The sequence below is a fragment of the Paralichthys olivaceus genome, chromosome 9 (assembly GCF_024713975.1).
Source record: "Paralichthys olivaceus isolate ysfri-2021 chromosome 9, ASM2471397v2, whole genome shotgun sequence".
NCBI classification, from domain to species: Eukaryota; Metazoa; Chordata; class Actinopteri; order Pleuronectiformes; family Paralichthyidae; genus Paralichthys; species Paralichthys olivaceus.
Genome location: NC_091101.1, coordinates 16,368,021 through 16,393,203, shown reverse-complemented (window position 1 = coordinate 16,393,203; position 25,183 = coordinate 16,368,021). Strand labels below are relative to the sequence as shown.

The 25,183-nt window shown below is 42.0% G+C and overlaps 2 protein-coding genes across 8 annotated transcripts in view; one reads left to right on the top strand and one right to left on the bottom strand.

Moving 5' to 3' along the window:
- Window positions 1-1,853: 1,853 nt before the first annotated feature.
- Window positions 1,854-22,889, top strand: LOC109624585 (putative methyltransferase NSUN7). 2 transcript variants are annotated; one of them, XM_069531500.1, is made up of 13 exons: window positions 1,854-2,197; window positions 2,835-3,216; window positions 8,737-8,795; window positions 12,170-12,300; window positions 12,389-12,541; window positions 13,323-13,506; window positions 14,452-14,686; window positions 14,940-15,083; window positions 15,182-15,283; window positions 16,744-16,831; window positions 17,660-17,783; window positions 20,414-20,681; window positions 21,312-22,889. In XM_069531500.1, the coding sequence occupies exons 1-13, from the start codon at window positions 2,132-2,134 to the stop codon at window positions 21,713-21,715; spliced, it is 2,340 nt and encodes a 779-aa protein (XP_069387601.1). In that variant the 5' UTR covers window positions 1,854-2,131; the 3' UTR covers window positions 21,716-22,889. The 2 variants fall into 2 exon arrangements, with proteins under 2 accessions (XP_069387601.1, XP_019934940.2); XM_020079381.2 differs by having other exon boundaries at window positions 16,696-16,831.
- LOC109625892 (amyloid beta precursor protein binding family B member 2) overlaps window positions 22,020-25,183 on the bottom strand; it is a 34,646-nt gene continuing 31,482 nt past the window's right edge. For all 6 annotated transcript variants that reach the window (XM_020081822.2, XM_069531497.1, XM_069531495.1 and 3 more), the window contains 4 exons: window positions 25,000-25,080; window positions 24,782-24,897; window positions 24,490-24,672; window positions 22,020-23,887 (listed from right to left, as the gene is read on the bottom strand). In XM_020081822.2, coding sequence (XP_019937381.2) covers window positions 23,717-23,887; window positions 24,490-24,672; window positions 24,782-24,897; window positions 25,000-25,080 — 551 coding nt within the window. In that variant the 3' untranslated portion in view covers window positions 22,020-23,716. The remainder of the gene's footprint in view (window positions 23,888-24,489; window positions 24,673-24,781; window positions 24,898-24,999; window positions 25,081-25,183) is intronic.

Below are 25,183 nucleotides of genomic sequence, written 5' to 3'. Positions count from 1 at the left end.
ATCTGGATCTGGTGAATTAGAATATGGATTTGCAGGGGGGCTGTTGAGCCTTGGTGAAGGTATGCACTCCATTCTGTATTTCCTGAACAGCTTTCATCACGACCCCTGCAGAAAAGTAAAGTAAACAAAACAGATGTCTCTCCCAGAGCTTTCATTACAACACCTTCATCTGACAGTAGAGGGCGTTGATTTCCCACATTCTGGTGACGGCTGCCCCAAAGTTCAGAGTTTAGGCTCCATGTGGCAACACAGGGTTGTAGCTTTGCACCACAAAGTTCTTACTGCTGTCATTTTGATCATCTTCAGTGATCCACTTACAAATTTCACTATTGCAGATTTGCAGGCTATTTTTCAAGTCAAGTTATTATATGGCAAGAGCCTGTATATCTTGTTTGCTGCCAATCAATTATTCTGTGGAGGCTATTGAACAAAGTGAGTGAGTGAAACTATAGTTGCAGCATTGAGCAGAAAATCAAATGTGCAGAGGAATCTTTTTATTTTAAAATCCTCCTCTTCATAGTGATGGTCATGGCGTCTGACATTAAGTGAGAATATCTCACATTTCCTTTTGAGGGCAGCCATTGTGTTCTATTAGTGCTCAGCGAGCCGCAGGGGCCACAGCAGCCTATAATCACCATGGGAGACTAGCAGGAGTGCACACCGTGTAATGGGAACAGGCGCTGCAGCTCAGCCACTGAGGGAAAAGACTGCTGGGAAAATAACCAACTGCTTTGGAAAATTTCACTTGGAGAAGTGTTATCTGTCTTCACTTAGATTGACACACACAAGGGGGGAAATCACTGTGATGATATAATGTATTAATCAGTGACTGACTAGTGGTTAAGAGCCAAGTTCCTCTTCACAATAGGGAATTTGTGACTTATTGATTATCAGAGGCCTTTAATGTTGTTATTTTGTTCTATCTATTGAATTTCTGTCCGTCTTGAAAGAGGGATCCATCAGTTATGTCCCTCTCAGAGGTTACTGCTTTTTTTTCCTGTTACAAGGTTTTTTTTGTTTTCATAGTTTTTCCTCCCTCTTCACGAGGGACAGGATGTTGATACCTTTTTAAACCCTGAGGCAAATTGCGTTTTGTGAATAGGGGCTTTATATTAATATTTGATTGAAAAGTTGTGCTGTGAGACAGTGTCCATTCTTGACATGACTTTCTGTGATGCAGACTGTCAGGATCCAGTCATTTAGTATAATCCTCTGATGTTTCTGTTTCGGGATTTTTAGTTTGACTGTGCACATACAGTGGACCAAGAATCCTCTCTGTCTCCCTATCTACTTTGCATTTAACTAATATGCTCAAGTAAGAAAGATCACGCAATTTCCACACAATTCCACACATTTTGCACAAGTCATTGAGTTTCAGGACATTTAAGTTTGTAACCCACGACTTTTAAACTGAAATATCGTTCTTGAGGCCTATAACCACTTCTTTCTCATAGTTGTAGATTCTAGATTCTTTGCATTTTAAGATTTCACTTAAAAAAAACATAATTTTAAAATACCCACCTCAACCATCTACAACGTTAACCTTGGTTATATTGAGTTAATTACACAACTGATTCCATTTCACTCCAATTTAAGTTTGTAATCTACAACATTTAATATTTAAATATTGTCCTCTGTGTTGATCCACTTCTTCTGACAGTGTCTTTGCATTTTAAGATTCTACTCACAAAACATCATCATTTAAAAATCATCTACTGACATGCTGTTAACATGTTACCTCAGTAAAACAAATACAATTCCTTATAATCCTTGTATAGTTGAAATATATATATGTGTGTATTATATAATGAACAGCAGGACCCTGATGTTGCCATGCGGTTGCCATGGTGACCGCAGCACGCTGACCCAGAGTCAGATCAGAAACTCATCCACAAAGTTTGTTCGGAAGCGGCTCCGCAGTCATGGATGTTTCTGAAAAGTGTGAGAGCACGTGTGTGAAACCGACAGAGAGAGTTTCAGAGAGGAACCTCCGTGGAGACGAGCTCCGCTTTTCTGACGGACCCGCTGAGATTTACCACGGAGCGTGTTTTACGGTCACTTCTGTTCAAACCAGCGGCTCGTGTTAGAATCATTGGTTAGAACCATAGACTGTATATAAAGGTTAGAACAGATGAACAAACTGTCAGATAACAGTTCAGAGTTACTGGGAGAGAAAAGTTCACACTCTTCTAACAAGGTAAGATTTGTTTCTCTGAAATATTCTCACGGACACTAACGTGGAACCTTTGTTTAGTTAGTTTTCTTTTTATTTCCCTTTTGAAAACGCAGCGTTGCTAGCTTAGCTTAGCTCACGTTACTTGTATCAGAAGATAATATTCAGTTACTTTATCTGTAAAATGATATATTATATATATAATGACATTTATCCACAAGTTCAAATTGGGGTTGGAAGATATTGCCCCAAATGATATCATCATAAACATTTTATTATGGGGATAATAATCACCATAAATGTCACATCATTATTTCCTTTAAGTTTAAAGCTCCTGAGTGAAGGTTGTGGTTTGAAATTCTCCTTTATGAGCAGAGAACACTTTAATGTGTTATATCCTCTCTTCGTGCACATTATACGCAATATATTGATATTTATCAGACTTGTTTTGTTGCTATTGATTTTATTGTGATGATTATTGTTATTGTTTTGTTGCCCAGACCTAATTTAATTTTAGATTTAAGTCTTTAAATGATCTCCCAAAGTCGGTTTTACTTACATTGCCCCAAATCACACATTTGTCTTACTGTCTATCTAGTGTCGGGGTGGTTTCTGCATTTATTTAATCCTCATAGTAAAGATTTTATGGTCTGTTTTCCAGGTGTCACAGAGAAAACACATCTCTGAAAAGATGGGGAAAACTAAAAATACCAGAGGGCGTTCCAGTCGCTCTTCCACATGCAAGACAAAAAAAGTTGACTCCCAGATCGCAAGCAGCAAAGACCTGACTCCTCTGGATGCCCCGGCCCACTGTGACACTCCTGCCGTTCCTCCGGAGCTCCAGACCCCTGGCCGAGTTCAGCTGGGATTCTCAGACAGAGTCTACCTGCTGGCGTCAGCCATCTTCCAGAATCACCACCTGAGCAAGCCTGCAGCTCACCGCCTGGTGAGTTATGGCAAAGAGAGAGGGATCCCTCTACCTGAAGTCAAAGATGGGGAGATGCAACATACTGCTTATGAACTTGCCTTCAATACGCTCAAATGTAAGTTTGTCCCTGATTACTTGAGGTTGTTTCGGTTTGTTGAACCAGTTGTGTCGTTATGACTTCTCCCTCTTTTCTTTCTTGCTTCTCTTTTTTCAAACAAGTAAGATATTTGTATCCAGGTAAGCACGCCGCCATTTGAAATCTGAACTGATAGCCCCGCTGAAGTTAATTGACGGATGGACTTGGATATAGATACAGTAGACTGATGAAGGCCAAATAGAGAGAAGGAGGAAAAAAATGCTTGAATGACCAGGGAAAATTCTGTGTGATGCTACAAATCAATTTGGCCCATAATCTCTTATCTGGGACTTGGGTGAGGCTCGGGTGGCTGAAGTCACAGGGGTGTGTAATCACCATGGTGATAAGGGAGGAGAGGTGAGCCGACTGTCAGTGCAGGAAGCTTCTTGTAATCGATTTGAAGCGTTCTTAGTGGATGGAGAGGTCAGGAAGCAGAAAGGCCCTCGTAGCCATGAATGATTTTGTTCATTCTCACCATCCATCCGAACCTGGATAAGCCCTGGGCCTGCATGTCTCACAATTTAATCTTTAAAGCTTATATTAGTTTTACAGCTGTAGGTCATAGTGCTTTACATCACCAGCTCAAATCAACTAGATTTCTGAGGATATCAAGAGAACACAGAGAGATCTTATTACCCGGACATTGTCATCATCCATCACCTTTTATTTCTTCCTACAAGAGGATGTCAGTATGCTCTCACCAGGATGAAGAATTAGCTTTGACTGTGGCACTTGAAAACAAATTAATTTGTGCAAGAGCGTGAGCTTGAGCTCTACTTAAAGGGAAAAATGGCCTCCATGAGCTTTGAATAATTATACTTGTTAACTTTAATCCCCTTCTTTTGTTCAGAGTTTATTTCAGAGACAAATATTCCTGCGTTTTATCAGTGCTGTTAGTTTAGTTCCTCTGCTTCTCCCTCCCTCATGTCTGATATTTGTGGAGTTAGTTCCTTTGTAGAGTTAGGATTATACGTTTAAGATAATTTAAGGGAAGGAGGAAGTTAGAAGCCACTGAGTATTTTTCGGGATAAAAACCAAATTAAGGATTCTTTCTCTTTCTTTAGTGGTTTATGATATAGACCATGGTATGCACAGAGGATGGATTAATTAAATGCTATTTGCCCTGTTTATTTGAGGGGGAATCAGTGATACAGTACAAAACTAGAATGGCTCTCAGTAGAGTGAATACCCCAACAGCCCCCTTATGAAACCACATTTAAATTCACTATTTCATGGCTTTTATTTTGATCTGCACCAAAGTACACATAGATATCAGAACCCTAAAAATGCCTGATTTGTTTCATCAAGATCCATGAACTATTCTGTGACAAATCAAAGGAAATGTTAGAAAACTCACTATCTCGCTATGTTATAAGTGACGAAAAACTCCTGGATCTGCCCCCTTATCCGGATCATCACCAGGATTAATGTTATCCTGTGAACTCACTGAGAAGCGCAGATGAAGACATGACCTCCCTGGTGGAGGTAAATATCTGAGTACATCAATGTTGGCATAGAACTAGTAGAGCAGCATGTGCTGATGTCTCCTGAAACTACCATTGCTCACGTGCAGTAAGTATTTTGGTCACATGTTAGATTCTGTAGTGTTCACAATGTGTGGTGACTTTGGGTACAGATGAAATGGCACAGCCTGGAAGCCAAAGTTAATCGCTCCTCTTCCTCCTCCTACGAGCAGTGTGACTTTTGGTGCAGAAATTGATTTGCTAGTGACATGCACCCGTGCTGGCAGCTACGCACACACACACGCACACACTCCCACACGCTCACACACACACACACACCCCAAGACGTATCGTCCGTGCACTGCCTTTGCAGTGACTGATCCAAAATTGAGCTGAGGTCAGTTGCAACCTGAAGCAGAAAATGCTTCAGCAGCAAAAAAATGCACAGAGCAAAATGCCAATGAGTTCTGGTATTGATCTTGTGATTATAGCTCTTATCTGCCCAAAACAAAAAAGTCCCTCAGTATAAGCTCCGTATCGGTGGCTGAGGACACAGACTTGTCTGTTGCTGTGATTGTCAGTCGCTTAAATAAATATGGATTGAGAGTTGCTGAGGATGTTTACTGTGGCGCAGATTTGACATTTGATAAACAAAGATGAGGCTGAAAAATGTTAAAATGTTAAATGATGAATATCAGCAGTCAAGTGCTGTCTGCCTTCTTTTCACTTCTTTGTCTTTTCTTAAACTTTATTCTCACTCCTTCTCTTCTTTCTTCAGGGCTTTTCTGTTTCTTTGACCTCTGTTATCTCTTAAAAAAAAAATCCTTTTTTTCATCTGAATTGCTTTCTGCTCGATCGCTGAACCAGAGACCGTTTCAGTGGGTTGTCAAGGTTTCATTTCTTTTTAACTGGTCATACCATATTCTCACTGTTCTCTCTGCTTCAGCATGTTCAGATATGTAAAGTCATTTTGGTGTGAATTTTAACTGGTAGAAAATAGTTGACCTTGTCGCTGTAGCCATGAGAGCCTCCCCCTCCTTTTCCCCTCCTCCTCTCCAGCTTCCCCTCTTTCTTTTCCACTGGCTGCCCCTCTGAGTATTTCTGCCTCGTTGTCTGTACTGTCCAACTGGGCTGTTAGACGCCCTTGTCAGATGACTGTGGCTGCTGAATTCTCTGTGTGTGCAGCACACAGAGAGAAAGATTGTCTTTTTTGTCCTTGATCACAGTCAGAGTAGATATTAACCAGTGAAGCTGCAACATATGTAAGATAACTTTGCTATTTAGTCCAGTTGTGTAACTTCCCTTTTTTTAACTGGTTCCTCTGTGAGATTAATGTGCAGTCTGGTGCACTGATGTGAAACATGGTGGGACAAAGACGTGCATTCAGGTCTGGCTCTTTCACCAAGGATTTGTTGACCACAGTCACCATCAGTCACTGTTGCCTAACACCTGGACTGAAGCCACAGAACACACAACCTCGACTCAAGCCCTGTGATAACTGGAGCCTCCTGCTTGCGTGGAACTAATTTCATGTTCGATTGATTCATGTCAACTTGTAAAATCGGGAGCTCCGATAAGAGAATATGTCTTGTCCCACAAGTAAAATCCGACTGTGTCTGCGCTGTAAAGACGTCTACTGTATGTGATGTATTGCTGAATTTTGTCTGAGTTTTACTCAACCTGCTGTGTGTGATTTATAGCATGCGGAAGACTGACCTCTATAGACCCAACCATCAAGGCCCCCACTGGGGTCTTTTCTGCATTGTGTGCACTGAGTGGTTATCTCTGTGGGGCTTATCTTTAAGACCCTCTGCAGTAATGGTCACTATTGGAAACCTCATTGACCTACATCAGCTATAAATTGGAGCACTGCTGATGATATGCCATTGTGTCTGCAATTAAAGATAAGCTCTATTACGTAAACCTTCATTTGTCTAACTGGCTGCTTGTGTGTATTTGTGCACATACCTGGATCCAGATGTGTGTGTATGTGTTTCTCTACACGCAATATAGCCGGTGTGCAAGTGACCGAGACCCACAATACAGTGTAGCGTGATTTGCGACATTGTTAAAAGTTAACAGCATCGTCTGTGGTTTCCATGGCGTCTCAGTGAATGGTTTCTGACCTGGGTTTACCTCCTATTTGCAGCTCAGGAGGTGTGTGCCAAGTATGAGTGTGCACACTGCACACATTTACGTCAAAACTATGGTTGTTACGCTTTTACAAACACGCATCTCATTTCCACCTTGTATTCATTCTTCTACAGACATAAAGAGGTGAATTCCAGCCTCACTCCACATTCCGGGTTAATCCCTTTTTCACATTTCCACTATGTAAAGAGCAAACTCTGTGCCTGCAGAGTGGTTTTGGAAGCAGCTGTTCTTTAATCCTAACACGATAACCTGGATAGTGTGACTGTCTCTCCATCTCCCTCACATTGGAATGGTCCCGCTGTTGACAGATGGGGGGGGTGCGCGTGATAAGTCTGTTTGTGTTTTTGTGTATGTTTCATGGAGAAAGCTTCCTGTTGGCTATAGTGAGACAGTTGGTGCTTTCATGATATGACAACCAGGGGAAAGAAACAACACCATCAACCCACACATAGCTATCTTGTATAGGCAGCTCTCACCAGTTTACAGTTTAGCTTTTTTCAGACTGCAGATAAAGAAGGTCAAGCTAAGTTTAATTGCCTGATAGTGGGCTGTACAGTGATAGTGGTGATGTGATTTTACCCCTGGTTTTCTGAGGGTAAAAGTAACGCCAACTGTTTACCAGTAAACACTGTGTTTGGCTGAACACAGTTCAATCAGGAGAGACTTAAAAGAAACAAATGAAAATGAGTGAATTAGAATGAAATATAATTTATTGTGAACAGAGAAATAAACTTTGGCACACTGCAGTGGGAAGTAGAACAACATGGAAGCAGTTGTTTTAACTGGGTGCTTTGGATATGAAGGAGACTTCCCCCCAGAGCTTAGACACTGGTGGTGGTGATGATGAGTCAGGTTGTGATTGGATGAGATGATGGAGCCTGGAGATAGTGGGAAGTGTGCATGACCGAACTTTAGCTTAGCTTCATATCATCTAACCAAACCAGATTTGGTGGGAGGCTACGGTAAACATGACTTCAGCATCAGCAAGAACCAAAATGTTAATCAAAATAAACGTGTTCAGCTCCATTCACAGTTTATCCTGCTCACCCAGCAGTGCACTGATCAGCACAGCTCTGGCCACTCTAACATCAGTCACACCTCACTCACATACTCTGTTTTTATAGTCTATTCTTTTATTGATGGAAAGCATTTTGTAAAAGGGCTGCATTTATAGCCTTAACGACCACTCTGATTTCTTCACATCACCGTTCATACACACATTTATATGGTACCTCTATATGTCGTGCTTTTCTATCACACACATCATGCACAGAGAATTCAGGGTTCAGTCAATAATGAAAGTCATACAAACTCTAGTCTGGTGTGAACTAAATGCATTCTTTTTAAAAAAAATTTATAGATCCTATTTAGATGTAACCTGTCTATTATTTCAGATGTCATTAATTCATAAGTCAGATAAGTGGATTGCACACAGCCACTCTCCACAGACACAATAAATGAAAGAAATGAAGCCAATGAAAAATCAGATTAAGTCTAATTAAGCACCAAATAAGCATTTAATCATGGGAAATTAACCCCCCCATCTAATTGAATTATCTTTTCAAATTAAATTATGATCATTTGGGGGGCCTCTAAGAGCCTCTCTTAATCTCTTTTCTCCCTTTTTTTCTCGACACGTTCTCATCATTAGATGTGGATTTGTCCTTTGTAGCATATATTCTACCAGTTAATGGATAGTAAGTAATTTACTGTGCCTCTATCTACTGCTCCAAATGAAGGAGTAGGGATTAGTTTCTGGGGATAATTAGACACTGATTTAAAAGATGGAACTAATATGCATCTTGATTACTCAGATGCATAATTAGTAATGGTAATCCTTGTTGCCATCCTTCTAATCTTGCTTTACTTTGTCTCTGCACAGATCAAGAACTGCTGGAGGACATCATGATTGACAGCTGCTTTCACCTCACTCAGCTAATTGTACGTGAGTTCCATAGGAGCAGTACCTTTAAAACATAGACTGCAGATAAAGATGAAATGAAAGATGGATGACTGCTTCCCAAAAGTGAAGCCAAAGTTCCTTGATCGCCACCTGGTGGCTGGCTGCAGTTAAGGTCATAATACAAGAACCCATCATGTTCGTGAATTGGACATGGACCAAACTAAAAAGTCAAAGTGCATGTCAATATTCTTATCACATAAGACTCAAAATTCCCAGATTGCTTCTGTGCAGACTCTGGCTCCAAATGTGCAAGATGGCAGCGTCTGTATCCGAGATATTGTGGCTTAATGTTTGGGGGTAGTGAGAGGAATGGAGACACGTTGTCCATCTTCAGATATAGTCTATGTAAATTAAGAGGGAACGTGTTTGATCATGTTTGATCATTTGGTGTATGTGACAGAGGCATGTGACATGTACATTTCCATCTTTTGCCAAAGATCCAAGTTCTTTTGATTCTGAGAAAGGTGACATGTAAGTTTGTTAGGCAGTTTCCTTGCATATATATATATTTACATACTACTATACTTTCATGCTGCTTTTCTAAATTCTTCCATTCCTGATGATTTGGTGGTGCCTCACTCAGTTGTCTTCTGTATCGATGTCCTGCTGTTTCCTCTGTTCTCAAGACCTCTATCAGCACATGTGCATGTCTTTGACACATTACACTGATACACTCCTATCATCAACTCTCACAGCACCTTGTGGCTTTTATATTCCTCAAACTAATCAATGGCAATCACTCCTTTTGGAGTAACACACGGGTGCTGTGTGGCAGAATGTGTCGGGCTCTGGCTTTTCCGTTATTGCTTTCCTCAAACAAAACATCCCATCAATTAGTGATGAAATCAAAATGCCAAGCCAGGGGCATTGTGTTTGGAGATGGCATCTCCACGGTGTCTACCCAACATCTGTCCTAGAACCAGTGTGCTTGTTGTTATAAATGATACTAAGGCTATGCTGTACTAAAGTTGTAAATGGATGATTCCCAACACAGCTGTTAGACAGCAGAAGAAAGCCCAGCTACTTTAAACGAAGAGGTATCCTCTGGAGGAGATCGGCACGTACCCGCCCTACTTTTAGCATTCCTAATAAAAAAAATCTGTGGGCTGCTGTTGCTGCGTCTCTAGCATCCTGGGTGGTGATAAAACATGCAAAGAGCACAGAGCTGGTCTGTGTGCAGCTGGTGGAGGAGAAGAGTGATGAAAGCATGAGGTGGTGAATGTGTAAACAGAAAACAGAGCAGTCACAGAGTGGAAAGATTGTAGACAACCAATGTCTCCTTCAGTGAGGACGTGAACATATACAGACCCGTTAATACACACGTGTTTGTAAAGCAAACCTCCATATTTGCACGTTCTGTGTAGCCTCATGAAATATGACCCTGGGTAAAATGAATGTGTCTCCCTATGTGTTGGTGGCAGGTCGTTACTCTGCATCCCTCTAGTGAGACAATAAAGCCCAGATACAATGAGACAGTCTTTAGAACCTGCGCTCACCGTGTTTTACACTGCTGGCTCCTATAAAGTTCAACCTTGATAGAGCAAGGAGGAAGAGGAGGGCTGGAAAAAGGGCCATACATGAGGGGACTGGGGGAAAAAAATGGGGGGAATGAAAAATGAAGATGCCTGAGGCACATTTGATCACAATCGTGGAGAGAGAAAATTAAGTCTAAATTCTGTGGAGGATGGAAATGGAGGGACAATGTGGTATCTGAAGAGGCAGACATATGAGGTTCAGTGGCACATTTAACATGAAATAGATCTCATCTAATGCAGAAATTTACATCCAGACTCCTCTTGAAAATTCCTGATGGTCAGTTGTACCATTTAAACTTCAATTACTGTAATTTCCTTGATGATTTGGTTGATAGCGTCGAGTTAGCAAGTGTTCAAGATGCAGGCAGCAAATGACACATTTTTTTGTGTGTTGTAAAAACATGGTAGAAGGAGTAAGAGGCAGGAGGGGACTTTAACATCAGGAGAACTAATTCTCCAACCAGGGTGAGAAAATGCATCACAACATCCACTGCAGCCAAATTACGTGTTTAATAACTCTGATAGACTCTGACCTTTGGGATCAACATCTAAACTTAACGTCATGAGTCAACCTTCTCTCCTCCACCATGATTAATTATCAAAATATTATAATTTGTATTGATAGCCAATGTATTATTTCAATATAAAACTTATAGAACAGCACATTTTAACAATACTGTGCTAATAAAGATTACTGTAATGATTTTGGTCACTATAATCTTAACTGTTTAATCTCTATATGTCCTCCATATATATGAACTCCAGTTGCCTAGCTTTATCCATAAAACTCATCTTTTTCATAAAACCTAATTGAATTTAATTAGGTTTCATGAAACCGCAGTGATTAATCAAACTTTATTTTAAAACCCTTATGGTCATGTTATAAAAGTGAAAAATGTGTGCCAGTGCATCCAAATTCATCTTTCTTGTTGTGGATGTGAATCTGAAATTACATCAGAGCTGCAGTGTTTATTGTGGGACAGTTTCCCCACAATGAGACGCTGTTGCCAGGCAAATCTCTGAGTGGGAATTTTCTCACAGCCAAGGGTTTAACCATGGTAAAGGGCAAACAGAACTTGAGCGAGAGGGGAAGGGGAGTGCCACAACCTGTTTCAGAAACCAGCCCTTTCCAAAATGAAAATTCAGAGCCTCTGGAATGAATAATTAGCGCTGGCTAATTCCTGAGCTGCGACTTCAACCCTAGTGCTCTTGCCTCTCGGCCCATTAGCCTGGACGTGAGGATGTGGCAAGCTGTTGCTGCTGTGGAACACCATCTGCCACAAATTCAGCTGGTGCCCTCCCACCCTGAGGGACAGAGAGGTGAACTTGGAAAGAAGGAGAGAGAGAGGTCGAGAGCTGAAGGAGAGAAATAATTTTAACGGAGGAGAGGTAGAGACATAACTCCTCCTATGTTTAATTAGGTTGCAGGGGTGGGGTCATGACAGGACACCCTTGAGCTTGAATGTGTGTATACATTAGTTCATGAAAAATGAATAATTTAGTCTCTAAGTCAATACAATAAATACAATCCCTGCACTGTACTCCTCATTAGGTAACCAAAACACTCTCTCCTGCACACTATTATCAATTATCAGTGTGTGTTGGATTTATGCATATTTAAATTTCAGCATCATATGCAGCTGACTCTGCAGATGTAACCGCTGAATAAATAAAAGCTTGATCTTCAGCCTTGTTATAGAAAATTAGATATTTGTCCAATAGGCGTGCAGTCTCCGTCCTTGTTCCTCATTTTTCCAATGTTGTCTTCCTAAAACAGAAGTCACTAATTAACTGTAACTTTTGTTCCCGTGCTCCAGCCAGATGATCAGATGGGCCTCGTTGCTGTCATGCTGTACGACTTCCAGGACAGGAAGTTCCTCCCACGGGAACAACAGAGGGAGGAGGAGGTCTTACAGGAAGTAAGAGATGTGGAGAACTACCTCCTCAGGTGAGGAAAGAAAAAAAACTAGAAGCACAAGATGAAAAAAGAAAGAACTGAACTTAGAAAATAAGTTTTTTGTCTGTGTTGTACATAGGTTGAAAACCAAACTGGCTGCCTCTCTGGCCCGCTGCAGAATCAAACACAATCTCTTGTCCATTGAGTGTTTCCTTCCGGAGAGCGTGAAGATAAAGCAGCAGAGATCAAGCAGCCTTCCACTTTATACATGGGTCAACACGCTGAAGAGCAGGTCAGCTGAGAACACACACTGAAATACATGTGTATACCTGTACACACAGGTACAGGTACATACATTAACACAGGAATGTGCTGCAGTGGAAGCAGACCTACACCTATATTCACACTCAGACCTTAAACTTGGGGTGCACCCCAATGTTTTATGGGGTAGGTGCCCAACTGACATTCAATTAAACCACCAGACTATACTGTGTGTGTGTGTGTGTGTGTGTGTGTGTGTGTGTGTGTGTGTGTGTCTCTCTCTATGTCGCTGTGTTTGTGTGCTAATGTGAGTTCTTGCACAGGCTGATTCAGTTAGGTGTAAATCCTGCTGCTGTGGACAGATTCAATCAGCAACAACCCTCAGCGAGCTCTGGGACTGTAAAGGTCACCTATTGGGATGAGTGCCGTGTGTGTGTGTGTGTGTGTGTGTGTGTGTGTGTGTGTGTGTGTGTGTGTGTGTGTGTGTGTGTGTGTGTGTGTGTGTGTGTGTGTGTGTGTGTGTGTGTGTGTGTGTGTGTGTGTGTGTGTGTGTGTGTGTGTGTGTGTGTGTGTGTGTGTGTGAGAGAGAGAAAGAGAGAAAGAGAGATAGAGTAGAAGTGTGCATCTTAATGGTTTTTACTGCAATATTACTATTAAAGTTTTTTAAAAGGCCACATAGCAATTCTACACAGTTATTATCTATGATTATTGTCATCTTCTTCCTCCCAACTCCAACCCTTTTTTCTTATTCATTCATCATTTCTCTCTCCAAATAATTGGATCTCTTCTCACTTCTTCTCCTTCACTTCTAGTCTTGACGAGGTCCAAACTGAGCTGGAGAGTTTGGGCTTCTCGCAGGTGAAATCGATCGGACAGCTGGAGGGCCAGACCTACTGCAAGGATCCCCACGGTGGCGATGTGCTGGTATTTCCTGCTCAGCTGAAGCCTCAGCTGTATTCCACCAAGCTGCTTCTTGACCACAAACTTGTCATCCAGGTACAAGCTGCACGGAGTGAGGAGCTGTCTGACAAGGCCTGTCTCCTCTCTGTAAACTTAAATTTGGCTGTGGATAATCTGTTTAGCCCCATCCACCCCCGTCGTTGATATTTACGATTTCACTGCAGTAATAGACTTGCTCAAATTGCTTATAAGACTTTTGTCCTTTATGCCAACTAAGATTAGTTTGCTGAGATACAAATATTTCACATCACTTCCCCTCATCTGGCCATACTTCACCTTGAGCCATAAAGAATTCTCCAGCGTAGGAGCGGGTGATAGGTTTAATCATTTAATTTCTACTCCGTTAAAGTCAAGCTGCCATACAAATCGTAGGCGGCACACAGCACCGCAACACAATTAAATCCGATTTTTCAGCCAAATTCAATCAAATATTCAGAACCATGGCCTAATTCATCACCTCCCTTTTTCTCTACTGCTCTTCTCTCTACATTTTATGGGGTTCCATCACACTATCTCTCTCCTGCTCTTCTAAATGTCATTGTTCTTCTCTCTATTTTCCCTGGTTTGTCTTTCCTGACAAACCTTGTGATCTGGACGATAACTACAGAAACTCAACCCGACCCAGTGGCTCCACAGGGACACGTTCAGTACTATTTCTAGAGGGCATCTGATTAAAAGGCATCTGGGTTGTATTGTGACTGCACTCTTTCTCTCATTTGCTTTCTACATATCTCTGTTGCCCCATCTCCTCTTGCCTCCCATCAGTACCTGCTTTTAAACAGCTGCTCTGCTCTCATCTATTTCCACCTCAGTTCTATTTACCACTATCATACAGTGGAACTCTTCTTCCTACCTCCTCGTATCTCAGTTTGTTTCTCATTAGTTTGCAGAGTGTCGCTGAAAACCTGGATCTTGAAGTCTTAGGTTAAAATCTGTTGGTCTCTTCTTCCATTCTAATGCTTTTACTTAATGTGTCTGAAGGATAAGTCTTGCTGCCTGGGCCCATATGTAGCGTGCTCCGTGTTACCAGAGGAAGGGGATGTTCTCATGGTCGGCTGCTTCTCGGGCCTCACTGTCTCCCACACTGTTTCCCTTATTGCTGAGAAACACAAAGCCAACAGCAACAACCAGCCCACTGTTTATGTTTGTGTCAGCAATTGCACCGACGCTCAGAGGGAGAATCTGCAGCAGACCGTCTCCGCCATGGGCTGCAAAAGTAGGCACGGGCTCCATCCTCTCTAATACATTTTAGTTTTAAATTGCATCACTCTGACTATGTTTACACCTGACGTCCACACTACTTGCTTCTGATATGGACCTATTTGCTTGTCTGGATGGAGATTGCTTGAAAATGTATTATCTTTCTACTAAAGGGGTTAATTGGACATTGTGAATTGAATTTAAGCGTTGAGTAAACGTGTGTTATTGGTTATGTGGTTATCATTACACTGTATCTGCATGTTACTCAGATGTGAAGCTGATACCAGTGGTCTTCCAGTCTTTGGACGGTGCCGACAAGCAACTGCAGAAGGTGCGCGTCATCCTGTTGACTCCCAAGTGTTCTGTGTCTGCAGTCAACAACCCGATTGAAATCATACTACAAGAGAATAAAGGTATAGAGTGATCAATGCATTAAATCCATATTTACATGCAGCACACTCGGAACATTTAATACATCTAAACCTTTTGAAATGCATCTCTGCTTTCTCAGGCACGGACCTGCTGCAGGACCTGTCCCACGGCTCCATTGCCCCAAGCAGACTGAAAGCTCTGGTTGCACAGCAGAGGGAGGATATTGGTCATGCCCTGAAGTGTGGGTGTTGAACCACCTACACACACACATGTACTCAGACACACGCATCATATGATGTCTTGATGCATGTAGCTTCCCCTAACCTCTGTGACACAATTTAGTTTATCCTTCCTAATTATCTTATCTTGTATGCCATCAGACTGAAGCCTTTAGTATTCCTGGGAGATCGCCTGAGTCTTAATTAGGGATGCTAATGTTGCTCTGTGCTACAGTCTACTGCAGCATTCCTTGCATATTTTAAACATCTGATTAGTATTTCTGTTTTGTACTACATTTATCATGTTGAATGGAACTTGGCAGAAGGAGCTAGTTTGTTAGGTCACCTGACGTGTAGAGCAATTCTATTGCATTACAGATGTTACAGTTCAGAGCTTTACTGAACCGCTTTTCTTTTCTTTTAGCTCATTTGTATTCTACATATTTTATTTCATTCCAGTCAGTAGCTTGTTAATCAGAGTCCATGAGCTACAATCATTAGCTTCAGTCAGTCTTTTGTTGTTCTGTGCTTCTCTCACTGTGTTTGTCTGGTTCATGTTCATCAAGCATGTGGAGTATTTCTGTTCAGAGCAATGAAATCCAGCACCTTCAAATTGCACGGTCATCGATTGGCCCTCGTTACATTTTTGCTTGTGTAGATACTTTCCAATAGGACTGGTAATTAATGACGGTTGTGTATCGAGTGCTTTGGCTCGGTTTAGTCAATGGTCTTATTTCATTGTCTCTACATAGGCACACGCTTCAGCATGCACACACGCACACGCACACGTACACACACACACACACACACACACACACACACACACACACACACACACACAGACGCCTCTGTAGCCCTTAATGTCCCAGCTGTGAGGTGGGTGTGTGGTAGAGCAGGACACCTGATTGACAAATGTTTCTGTCTCATGCCTGCATCCCTTTGTCTAATCGACTCAGTCCCGCCTCCTTACAAGCAATATTTCACATTTGATTGGAGCTGATCTGCCACATTTGAGCTGGTTTTATTGGTTATCAGCTTGGTTCTTAATGTTTCTGTCTGACTATAATTACTGAGCAAGGGAGAAATCAAATAAAGGAAATCAAACGGCCGACAGTTTCGCAAATCAACAAGCTAGCAGCAGTTGGATAAAATGAGCAGTGTGCAGACGGAAACAGCATGAAGAAATGAATATCCTCATTATTCCCATTCCTTCAAAGGGAATGAGCTCAGTTTGAATATTCAAAGTTAATTGTCATGAAATTAGAGGAAGAAACATTATAACTGATTGTGTGTGAGCTCATTTGCTCCTCATGGTTTAATTAAAAATGAAATGAGTTTGATGTTTCAATGTGTGGTGACAGCTCTATTTGTATGTATTATATCATGCTATGTATTTTCTGATTCAAATGTTACAGTGCAATATGCTTGTATACAGTCCCCAAGGTTTTAGCAGTGGTATACTCTACCTGTTCTTCGTACCCAGCGGAAAATGAGGAGGTGGTGAGTGGAGCCCTTGAAAAAGCCAAGGCCCACTCTGAGCAGACGGGGAAAGCAAAACAAGTAAACTTCAGGTCAGCCTCAGTCTCTGCACCCCTGCACCCTGGTGCACTCTGTGTATCCGTCTCTTTCTTTGTCTTTCTCAGTCTGTTTGCCTCACTGTCAGTCAGCCTGCTGAATTGTTTGTCTGTCTCCTTTTAGACAAGCTTCTGTCGAAGTCTCAGCACACCTTAGACAGGCGCTGAAGGAGATTCTGTGAAAATATAATCAAAGGTGCCACTTTATTTCTGTAAATGCTGTGAAAAGGGCAGACTTTTTTTTCGCTGACAGCTTGCCTTCACACAGACATACTTTCTTGTTTTTCACTATTTTTTCTGTGGGTGTTTGTGTGGTTGAAAAAAAACTTCAGACCTGTTGAAGTCAACCGTTCCTGTAGACTTGAATATACTGACTGCTCTCTGCAGTGAGCCGGCCTTGTGTGCCGCCTCAGGCGAGCATTAATAACACACAAGTAATGTTGCTGCCATGAACTTCAGTGACTATAAATAGAAAAACAGTGCTTGTGTGCATTTTGCAACTAAAAAAAATCAATTTATTAGTTTCGACACAAGATTATCTGTAACTCATTTATAAAGCAAAGGTGTCAAATATTGCAGGGTCTATCTTCTTCAATGTGACAGTTTGATGCTTTTCTCAGATTTTTGTTGGATCAAAAAAACATTTATAGACATGGCCATGACGCTATAGAATAAATTATTCAGTGCTTACACTAAGTAAAATAATAATTCAAATGTTTCAGTAATGAAAATAATTATTAATTTCAGCTGTACAGCATTGTTTTGGTTTGTGTTTTTTATACAGTTGAATGCGTTTTTCTGTATGTGTGTGTGTTTTTCATCCAGACTCAGTCCAACCCCGTTCAGCTCTCCTGACAATCCCAACAGTCCAGAGAAAAACGACCCCTTCTTCATGCTGGAGGACTCAGATCAGAGTAATGGCTGCTTCCTGGCTCTTCTCACCAGAGAGGTAAACACGTCTAACACGTATGTAAGAATACTTCAAATCACTGAGCCTTTTAAAAATGCTGTTTCTCCATTGGCCTCCAGGTTTTATACCTAAAAATCAAATTATTATTAATCTACATCATGGTAGAGGTCTAAGAGATGTTTTTCCTTTTTAAACAGAATTTGTTGTTGAAATCCTCAAAAATGTAACACCATCAGTCCATTACAGCTGCTGCTGCTTTCAGTCGGTGCAGCCAAAGAGAAGAGCAGGGACACATTTAGCTCATTTAGCATCCGGCAAGCTGTCTGCTCTCCAGTGACAGCAAAGTTCTGACACTAGCATTGGACCCAGCTGAGGGCTTAACCAGTGTGATACCAGGGTGTTATTTAATTCACTGTTGAATGTTAAGCTTACAAAGTGCTGTGTGCAGAGAGAAGATAGTGAATGTGAATATAGTTTCTTACACTCACACAATATACTCTTAGTTCAAATACTGACTGATCATTTATTTATGTCTGCTGGGACATAAACCCTCATGTCCTTCTCACACTCGCTTCTGAGTCCTGAAAAACCATCAAAGAGTTGGCTCTTACACAAACAGATACACGGTGGGTTAAGTTTAATTGGTGAACTGTGAGGCAATTTTTATGAGGCAGATATGCTATCGGTCAAAAAGCAAGTATCCAGTGGGAAAGGGAAACATGTTTTTTTAAGTGCGGAGGCAGTGAATAATATGCAGGGAACCAGATGACTGACGTAATCAGGTGAAAGTGAGCATCACAGACTGTGACAGGAACTTGGTCAAACCCTTGAGAAAGAAATGAGAGGAGGAAAGAGGTTTAGAGGACACGTAAATGTTGGGTCATAGACTCAGGTGTTCTAGCTGAGAAGAAGGTGGTGGGATGAGAGTGAATGAAAACTGAAATCTGAGGAGAACGTTATGGGTCAAATTTAGAAATAGAGAGAAGCTAAGTCAGAATGGATGAGGGGATGGGAAAGAGAGAGATTGAACGTATCCTGTTAAAGATCTAGATGTCCTCCTCTTGTTTGTGTTCATGTCATGGAGATGTTTAGGAATTACACGTGAATATTAGACACAGCAGAAAGTCTTGTCGCCCCTGGAGGGATTTGTTGCAGCAAATTCAGAAATGTCAGTGTCTGAGAGGAGCCTTCAGATCAAACTCTGATAATTGGGACGCACGCTGTCTTTGACTCCACTGTGTTGTCAAAGTTAAAGGCTTTCATTTCTCAGTGTGTTTCAGCAAATCTAATCATCATCGAGTCCGTGTGACTGGCTTCCCCACGTCCTCCATAATCCACAATGTAGCCATGTCTATGACGTTCTCCCTCCCATTACGAAATCTGTACAGGGTTATTAAGCCATTCCACCCTCACTGGGTGTGACGGTGCTCCCTCTCACTGTATGTGTCTGTTTGTCTCTGGCCATTCATCACATTTTATACCTCCACAGACAGGAATGAAAAGATAATCAAACTGCTGTAATGGCTCCTCAAACAGGATTTTTTTTTCTCCTTACCTCCAATAAACTAAGCTAATCAAAAGTTATTGTGGCACTGTGAAAGGTGCCATAAAAATAGCAATTATATAAGTGTATGAATGCTGTCTGGCTTCCATCGACTGTCGTAGCGGAACGCGTCTTTATGAGCCTTCCACACGCGAACAGCTGGGCACAATAAAGACGCTCGAGTGGCGTTCAAGTCATTTTTTCATTGGTTAAGCATATTTTCAGAAATTTGAATAAAGTTGCCAAGATATATCGGGCATAATGACTTCAGACAAACTGAAACAAGAATTGGTTTGCGGCAGGGTAAGGTGTGACGGATTAGTTTGGCAGAGTGGCGTAGGAAATGAAAGATTTACAAAGTATGGCATCGTTGGTTAGTGGAGATGGAGAGGGAGCAAGATAGAGAGGGAGGAAAAGGAGTGCGCCTGTTGAATAATTCAGTGTCCCCTGTCTGTATGAGTAAGCATCAATGAAGTTCAAGGCATCCACCAAAGACTGCATTACAGTGGTGCTTCTAAAACATGTTTACCTGTGTGTTCCAGAGTGTACCGACAAACCTAAGTGCACACGCATATGCAAAATACACACTTCATGTATGTAGATGTACCTGTGTAAACAGAATTACAGATTGCCGATACAAACATATAAGTTGTTTACCATAAAAAGTGCAAAAAACACAAAAGACACATAAATCCACACAAGCTGCTTGTCCCTGTTGTGTACACTGCACTTTTGAATAATTCAGACATTGAGGGGAGCAGTTGGCTGCTGTGGTGGCTGATGCTGAGACAGCAGGTGACCCTGCAGCCAGCAGCAAGGACATGGTGGCTCTCCTCTCCTCTCCTCTCCTCTCCTCCCCTCCCCTCTCCCCTCCTCCCCTCTCCCATGTTGGTATATCTATTAAATATTAATAATATGGTTTTCCTTATCAAACAAATAATGTATGTTTATGTACCACATTGTAATAATAATACTGGAATAATTTTTGCATTTTCTCACACCTGAGTTCTGTGTCTGGCAGCTGGAGGGCCGCCACATGCTTCAGTACAATATTTAAAGTCATAACCCTACCACTGATTCGACCATGTACCAGTTATTTGACCATAACTTTGTCACTTCTCAACAGCCCGAGCCGATGGTCAAAGAGGCCCCGCAGGAAGTGCTGGCCAGGGCAAAAGCCAAAGGCATACTGGACGGGATCGGCTCCAACCAGTCGACCAGAAAAGAGCATCACAGAAACACCAGCAGGACGACAAAAGCAGCTCATGCACCCACCTGTCCGCCCCACCCCCTTTCTGTCAGTGTTCAGTCCAAAAACCAGGAGACCAAGGGAATCAACCGCACCGCACTGAGTGGACATCAGGAACTTACAAACAGACGGCAGTCATCACAAGGTGGGTATAAGTCACTGTATGTAGTGACAGGTACATGACGCTTATTAAAGGAGCAGTTTGACATTTTGGTAAATATGCAAACTTGCTCTCTTGACTTTGACGAACAGATTGACACAACTGTCATGTGTTCCTTAAACGTGAAGCTACAGTCTATGCTTAAGCCAGTGAGCTTAGCATAGAAACAGGCAAATCATCTTGTCTGGTTCTACAAATTGCCATCAACACTTCTCAAGCTCACTGATTGACAAGTTTTTGTTTGTTAAACATGCACAAAAACCGGATTGTGGTTTACCTTTGGACAGAGACAGGTTTAGCTGTTTACAGTCTTTGTGCAAACTGTCTCCTGGCTGCAGCTTCTTATTACTTATTCATATTCACACAGTAGATTGTATCCCTTCATCTTCCTCCAATGCAAGAAAGGTAATAAGCATATATCTTCTAAATGTCAAACGATGCCTTTACGATTTTGGCAAGGAGGAGTAGCAAGTAATAGTTTGGTTTCAATTAGTCCAGCATGTTAAGTCCTGCATGATCATCAATCTCATTCTCTCTTCAGTGTTTTCTGTATTTAAAAAAAAAAAAAATCCAGTCCCATCCCTCTAACCTCTGTCCCATTGTTTCGTCTTTCAGGAAAAGCCAAAACTGTGCACCTGCAAACCGTGAAGAACACCGTGTCCAGCCCGTTCTCTTCCTCAAAACAAGACAGCTCCAGCTCGTCCTCCTGCAAACCAGAAGACAGGACCCCCCCTAAAATCACCAACTCTGCATTCAACACTACAACCATCACCCTGCATCCCGCCCCTCCTCCCTCTACCCCCGTCGTCCGTCCTCGCAGGCCTCATCAGGAGGTACTGAAGCCTGTGGTGTTCGTTCTGCCACCTGTTCACTTTCCCAACTTTCTCCAGCAGCCGAACAGGAACAGCCCCAGCTTCAGCTACAACCGGTGGAGGACGCCGGCTCAAATTCTGCCCCTCTCCCGCTCTAGTGGTGGCTTCTCAAAGGACACAATGGCCAAATCGCGACCTTCGCTTTAAGCTTACAAAGTAAAAAAAAAATTAAAGTTAGTGCCAAGTGCCTCCTTCAAAAAAATCAGAAGTGTTTAAATATAACACTAAATGCATACAGTGTAATTCAACTGCAACATTTCATCTAGAGGGTGAACGTTCACCTTAAAGCCAGAGCCATTGTTACAAAGTCATTATTAGCGTCTGTCGTTCACGGAAGATGAAACAAGCCATGGGGCTGAGCCAATGTCATTTCAATGTCACCTCATGATGAATCGCTGTACCATTGGCTTCCAGTGACCTGAAAAATTAAAAGACGTATTGAAGAAGCTGCTCCTTTTTCTTTTGGTTATGCATTTATTGTCACAACAGATGACATTTACATGGTGTAGAGCTGAGTGAAGAACAGAACGGAAATGATTTACAGCATCTCTCTTTTGTTTTGTGTGTTTTGATTAGACTGCATTCACAGAGTTCACGTGGAGTGCAGGTGGTGGCTCCGAGCCGGAGGAGCAGTGTGAAGGTTTCGACAGCAGTGACACTAGACGTTTTTTCTTTCCCCCTCTACCGTATGTGCATATTTGTGGCTGTGTGTTTGTGAATGGGAGTAGAATGAGGAGGAGCTAGTTAATCTTTACTGTACGGCACAGATTTTTTAAAATCTTTTCCGTGCTATCCAAGCAGGGCTAAAAACTATTTCAAACCACTGTTCATATCGCCACAATCACATCTGCCCCAAGTCAAAAACCTGTGGAATTCATTGCAATCGCATATATCTTGTGTGTGTGGATAAAGATTCCTGAGGATATTGTTAGGTTTGAACAAAGCAATGTAACATTCTTGAGTTTTTCAACCTTTTTTTTCTCATGTATGCAAAAACCAACAATCAGAACTGACTTGAAGCTTCAAAATACATCAAAAACCAATAGATTTTCATTGCTGAACAAGTAATTTATCAAGGAACAGCAAATAAAAAGGAGAAAATGAAATTTCCTTGTCGTATATCTGTTAACATGGGCAGATACTAACCTTTTATTTAGGAGTATTTTAGAAAGAGGCCTGATTTATATACGGTCACAACGACTTGTGCTGAGAGCATCTGTTTCTCGTGTGTTCAACACTCTTTATACCGAGACCCTTAATCACTCATCGACATAAAAAAAAAAAAATCATTTTCTACCGAGAAAACATGCAAAATCAAAAACCCACATCGATCACATTTCTGTCACCAACAGCACGTCTCTCCTTCATATCTACAAGATCAGAGCCCTGAATTCCTCTCGTCCTAAATACAATCATTTACATACACGTCATTATCACAATCACTTCATTCATCCTCGGATGAGATGTTACGCTTTTTTCTGTTTCACTTTGTTGCACACAACATTTAGATGCCATTTGGTGGGCAGCTGGAGGCTCGTGGTTTTCTTGGCTTTTCTCGTTCACCTCTCAGATTCCCTCGACAGCAAGACTACACCTGTTTCTGTCCTGGAAGGCTTCCGTAGCTTAGCATCTCCGCCATCTAGTCCAGCTGCTCTCACTGTGCTGATGAATATATTTTTACAGAAGGGGCTCAGGGCACAAAAGAAAACTTGACCTAACCCATAAGAAGTTACACAAACCGGTCTGTAAATAGAAATGTGATCTTCTTTCTTCTGGATAATCCTGTGTCCTGTCTGCGTGGTGGTGTAATCCATCCAGCCCAGAAATCCACATCCAGTAATGGCCTGCAGCCGGTTTCCACTTGTGCACAGTAGCGTTCAAAGGTCAAAGTTCAACCAGTGACACCGAGTGACAGCAGCAAACACACTGCAGCTTTTCCTCCTCATGAAACATTTCTTTTTTTTTTTTTAAATCATCAGGCATTCTTGAGGATTGCTCTTCTTTCCTTCCTCTGCGGTGGTGTTTTTTAACATGTATGTACATCATTGGTTACCATGGCTGGTACTGATAAGGTGTTATCGTGGCGATAGTGTGAGTGACAACCAGACGTCGGCTGGGTGGTGCTGTGGTCACTGGTGGCGGTCGTTGCTAGGGGAGTTCTGACGGCTGTTTCTTGGTTTTCAGAGTGTCTATGAGAGACTGGACGCCGCGTTTCACACTGGTGGTCACCCGCCGGGACACAGAATCTGCGGAGGGCGAGGAGGACGAACCAGCGCGTTGGGAGGGCGGCCGTGCCACCAGACACTTCTGATACCGCAGCTGAAGAAGAAGATGAGGTGGTTAGTAGAGTTTATCATGTGAGATTAACCCCACTGGCCCATCCCTTTTTAGGAAAGAACACCCATCATTTACAAACAAGTCCATCCTCCAGTATTACATTTATTAAATGTTAAAAAAAGAGAAGACATCAAAAAAAATCCAAGAATGAGATGATCACATACTAATACATATCTATGAAGTGACTTGATAAAGAGCTTTTTTAACTCTTCTCCGAGGCTCTTTCTCCAGATAACCGGCGGATTTACAAAGACGAAATAAAAAACATATTTTTTTTATCTCACACAACAGAGTATGAAGCTGTTTTACTATAAAAGCAGCAGAAAACAAAATGAGACCCGTTCTCGACATCATTTAGAGAGCGAACAGGACAGATCCTCTTTTCGTCCTCTAAACGTATCTGTCATCCAGTTTCCACAGTGCGAGCTTCCTATACACTTTAAAGAGAGTACGAACAGTCACATCTCACTTGGCAAGCAAACACAAAAAGTGTATTTTCCAAAATGAAGAACTGAAATACAAAGTCGCCTTTGAGCCTCTTGTCTATTTATTCTTTTGTGTTAAATAATTAAATATGAGCTTACCACACAAGCTGCCTGCACGGCCTCAGACACACAGCCTGCATTGGGGTCGCACCAGAAAATGTGACACTGGAAGTGCTGGCTCCCCGTGTCCATGATGAAGGCAAACGTATGCACGTCCCGCCCCACGCCCATGAAGGACAAGAAACGGACGCGACACTCCACCAGCACCTCTTCGTCCTCCTCCTGCACAGCCGTCAGAGAGAAGAATCGGAACTCAATTAGATCTCTCCAACTAAAGGGCAAATTCACATCTTTTATTTATTCATGAGGAACGCATGAAAAAGCCTTGTGCCTTCTCTTTGATCACAGCCACAGTGGTGTCCGCGATACTCAGTATGACAGGGGTCCAGTCCTCTTTGCCTGAGGACGACAGGAGGCCCTCTATGGCCCCGTTTATGATGTCCATACCTGAGAATGAAAAACAGAATGTGAAATGTGAGACAAGGTGTGGCGGTGTGATCACTAAAGGATGCTGCACGTCTAAACAGGAGCGTGTGGGTTGAGTTTTACCTATAGGTCGAGACACAGATGTCATACCCAGATACAGAACATGAAACTTCTGCACCAACTCAGTCTTTGGCATAGGAAACTCTGCAGAGGAAAAACACACACAAACGCACACAGATCTATAATTTTATCACACGGCAACATCTATCGCACATTTCTAAACACGATAATTGGCTTAAACTACAGA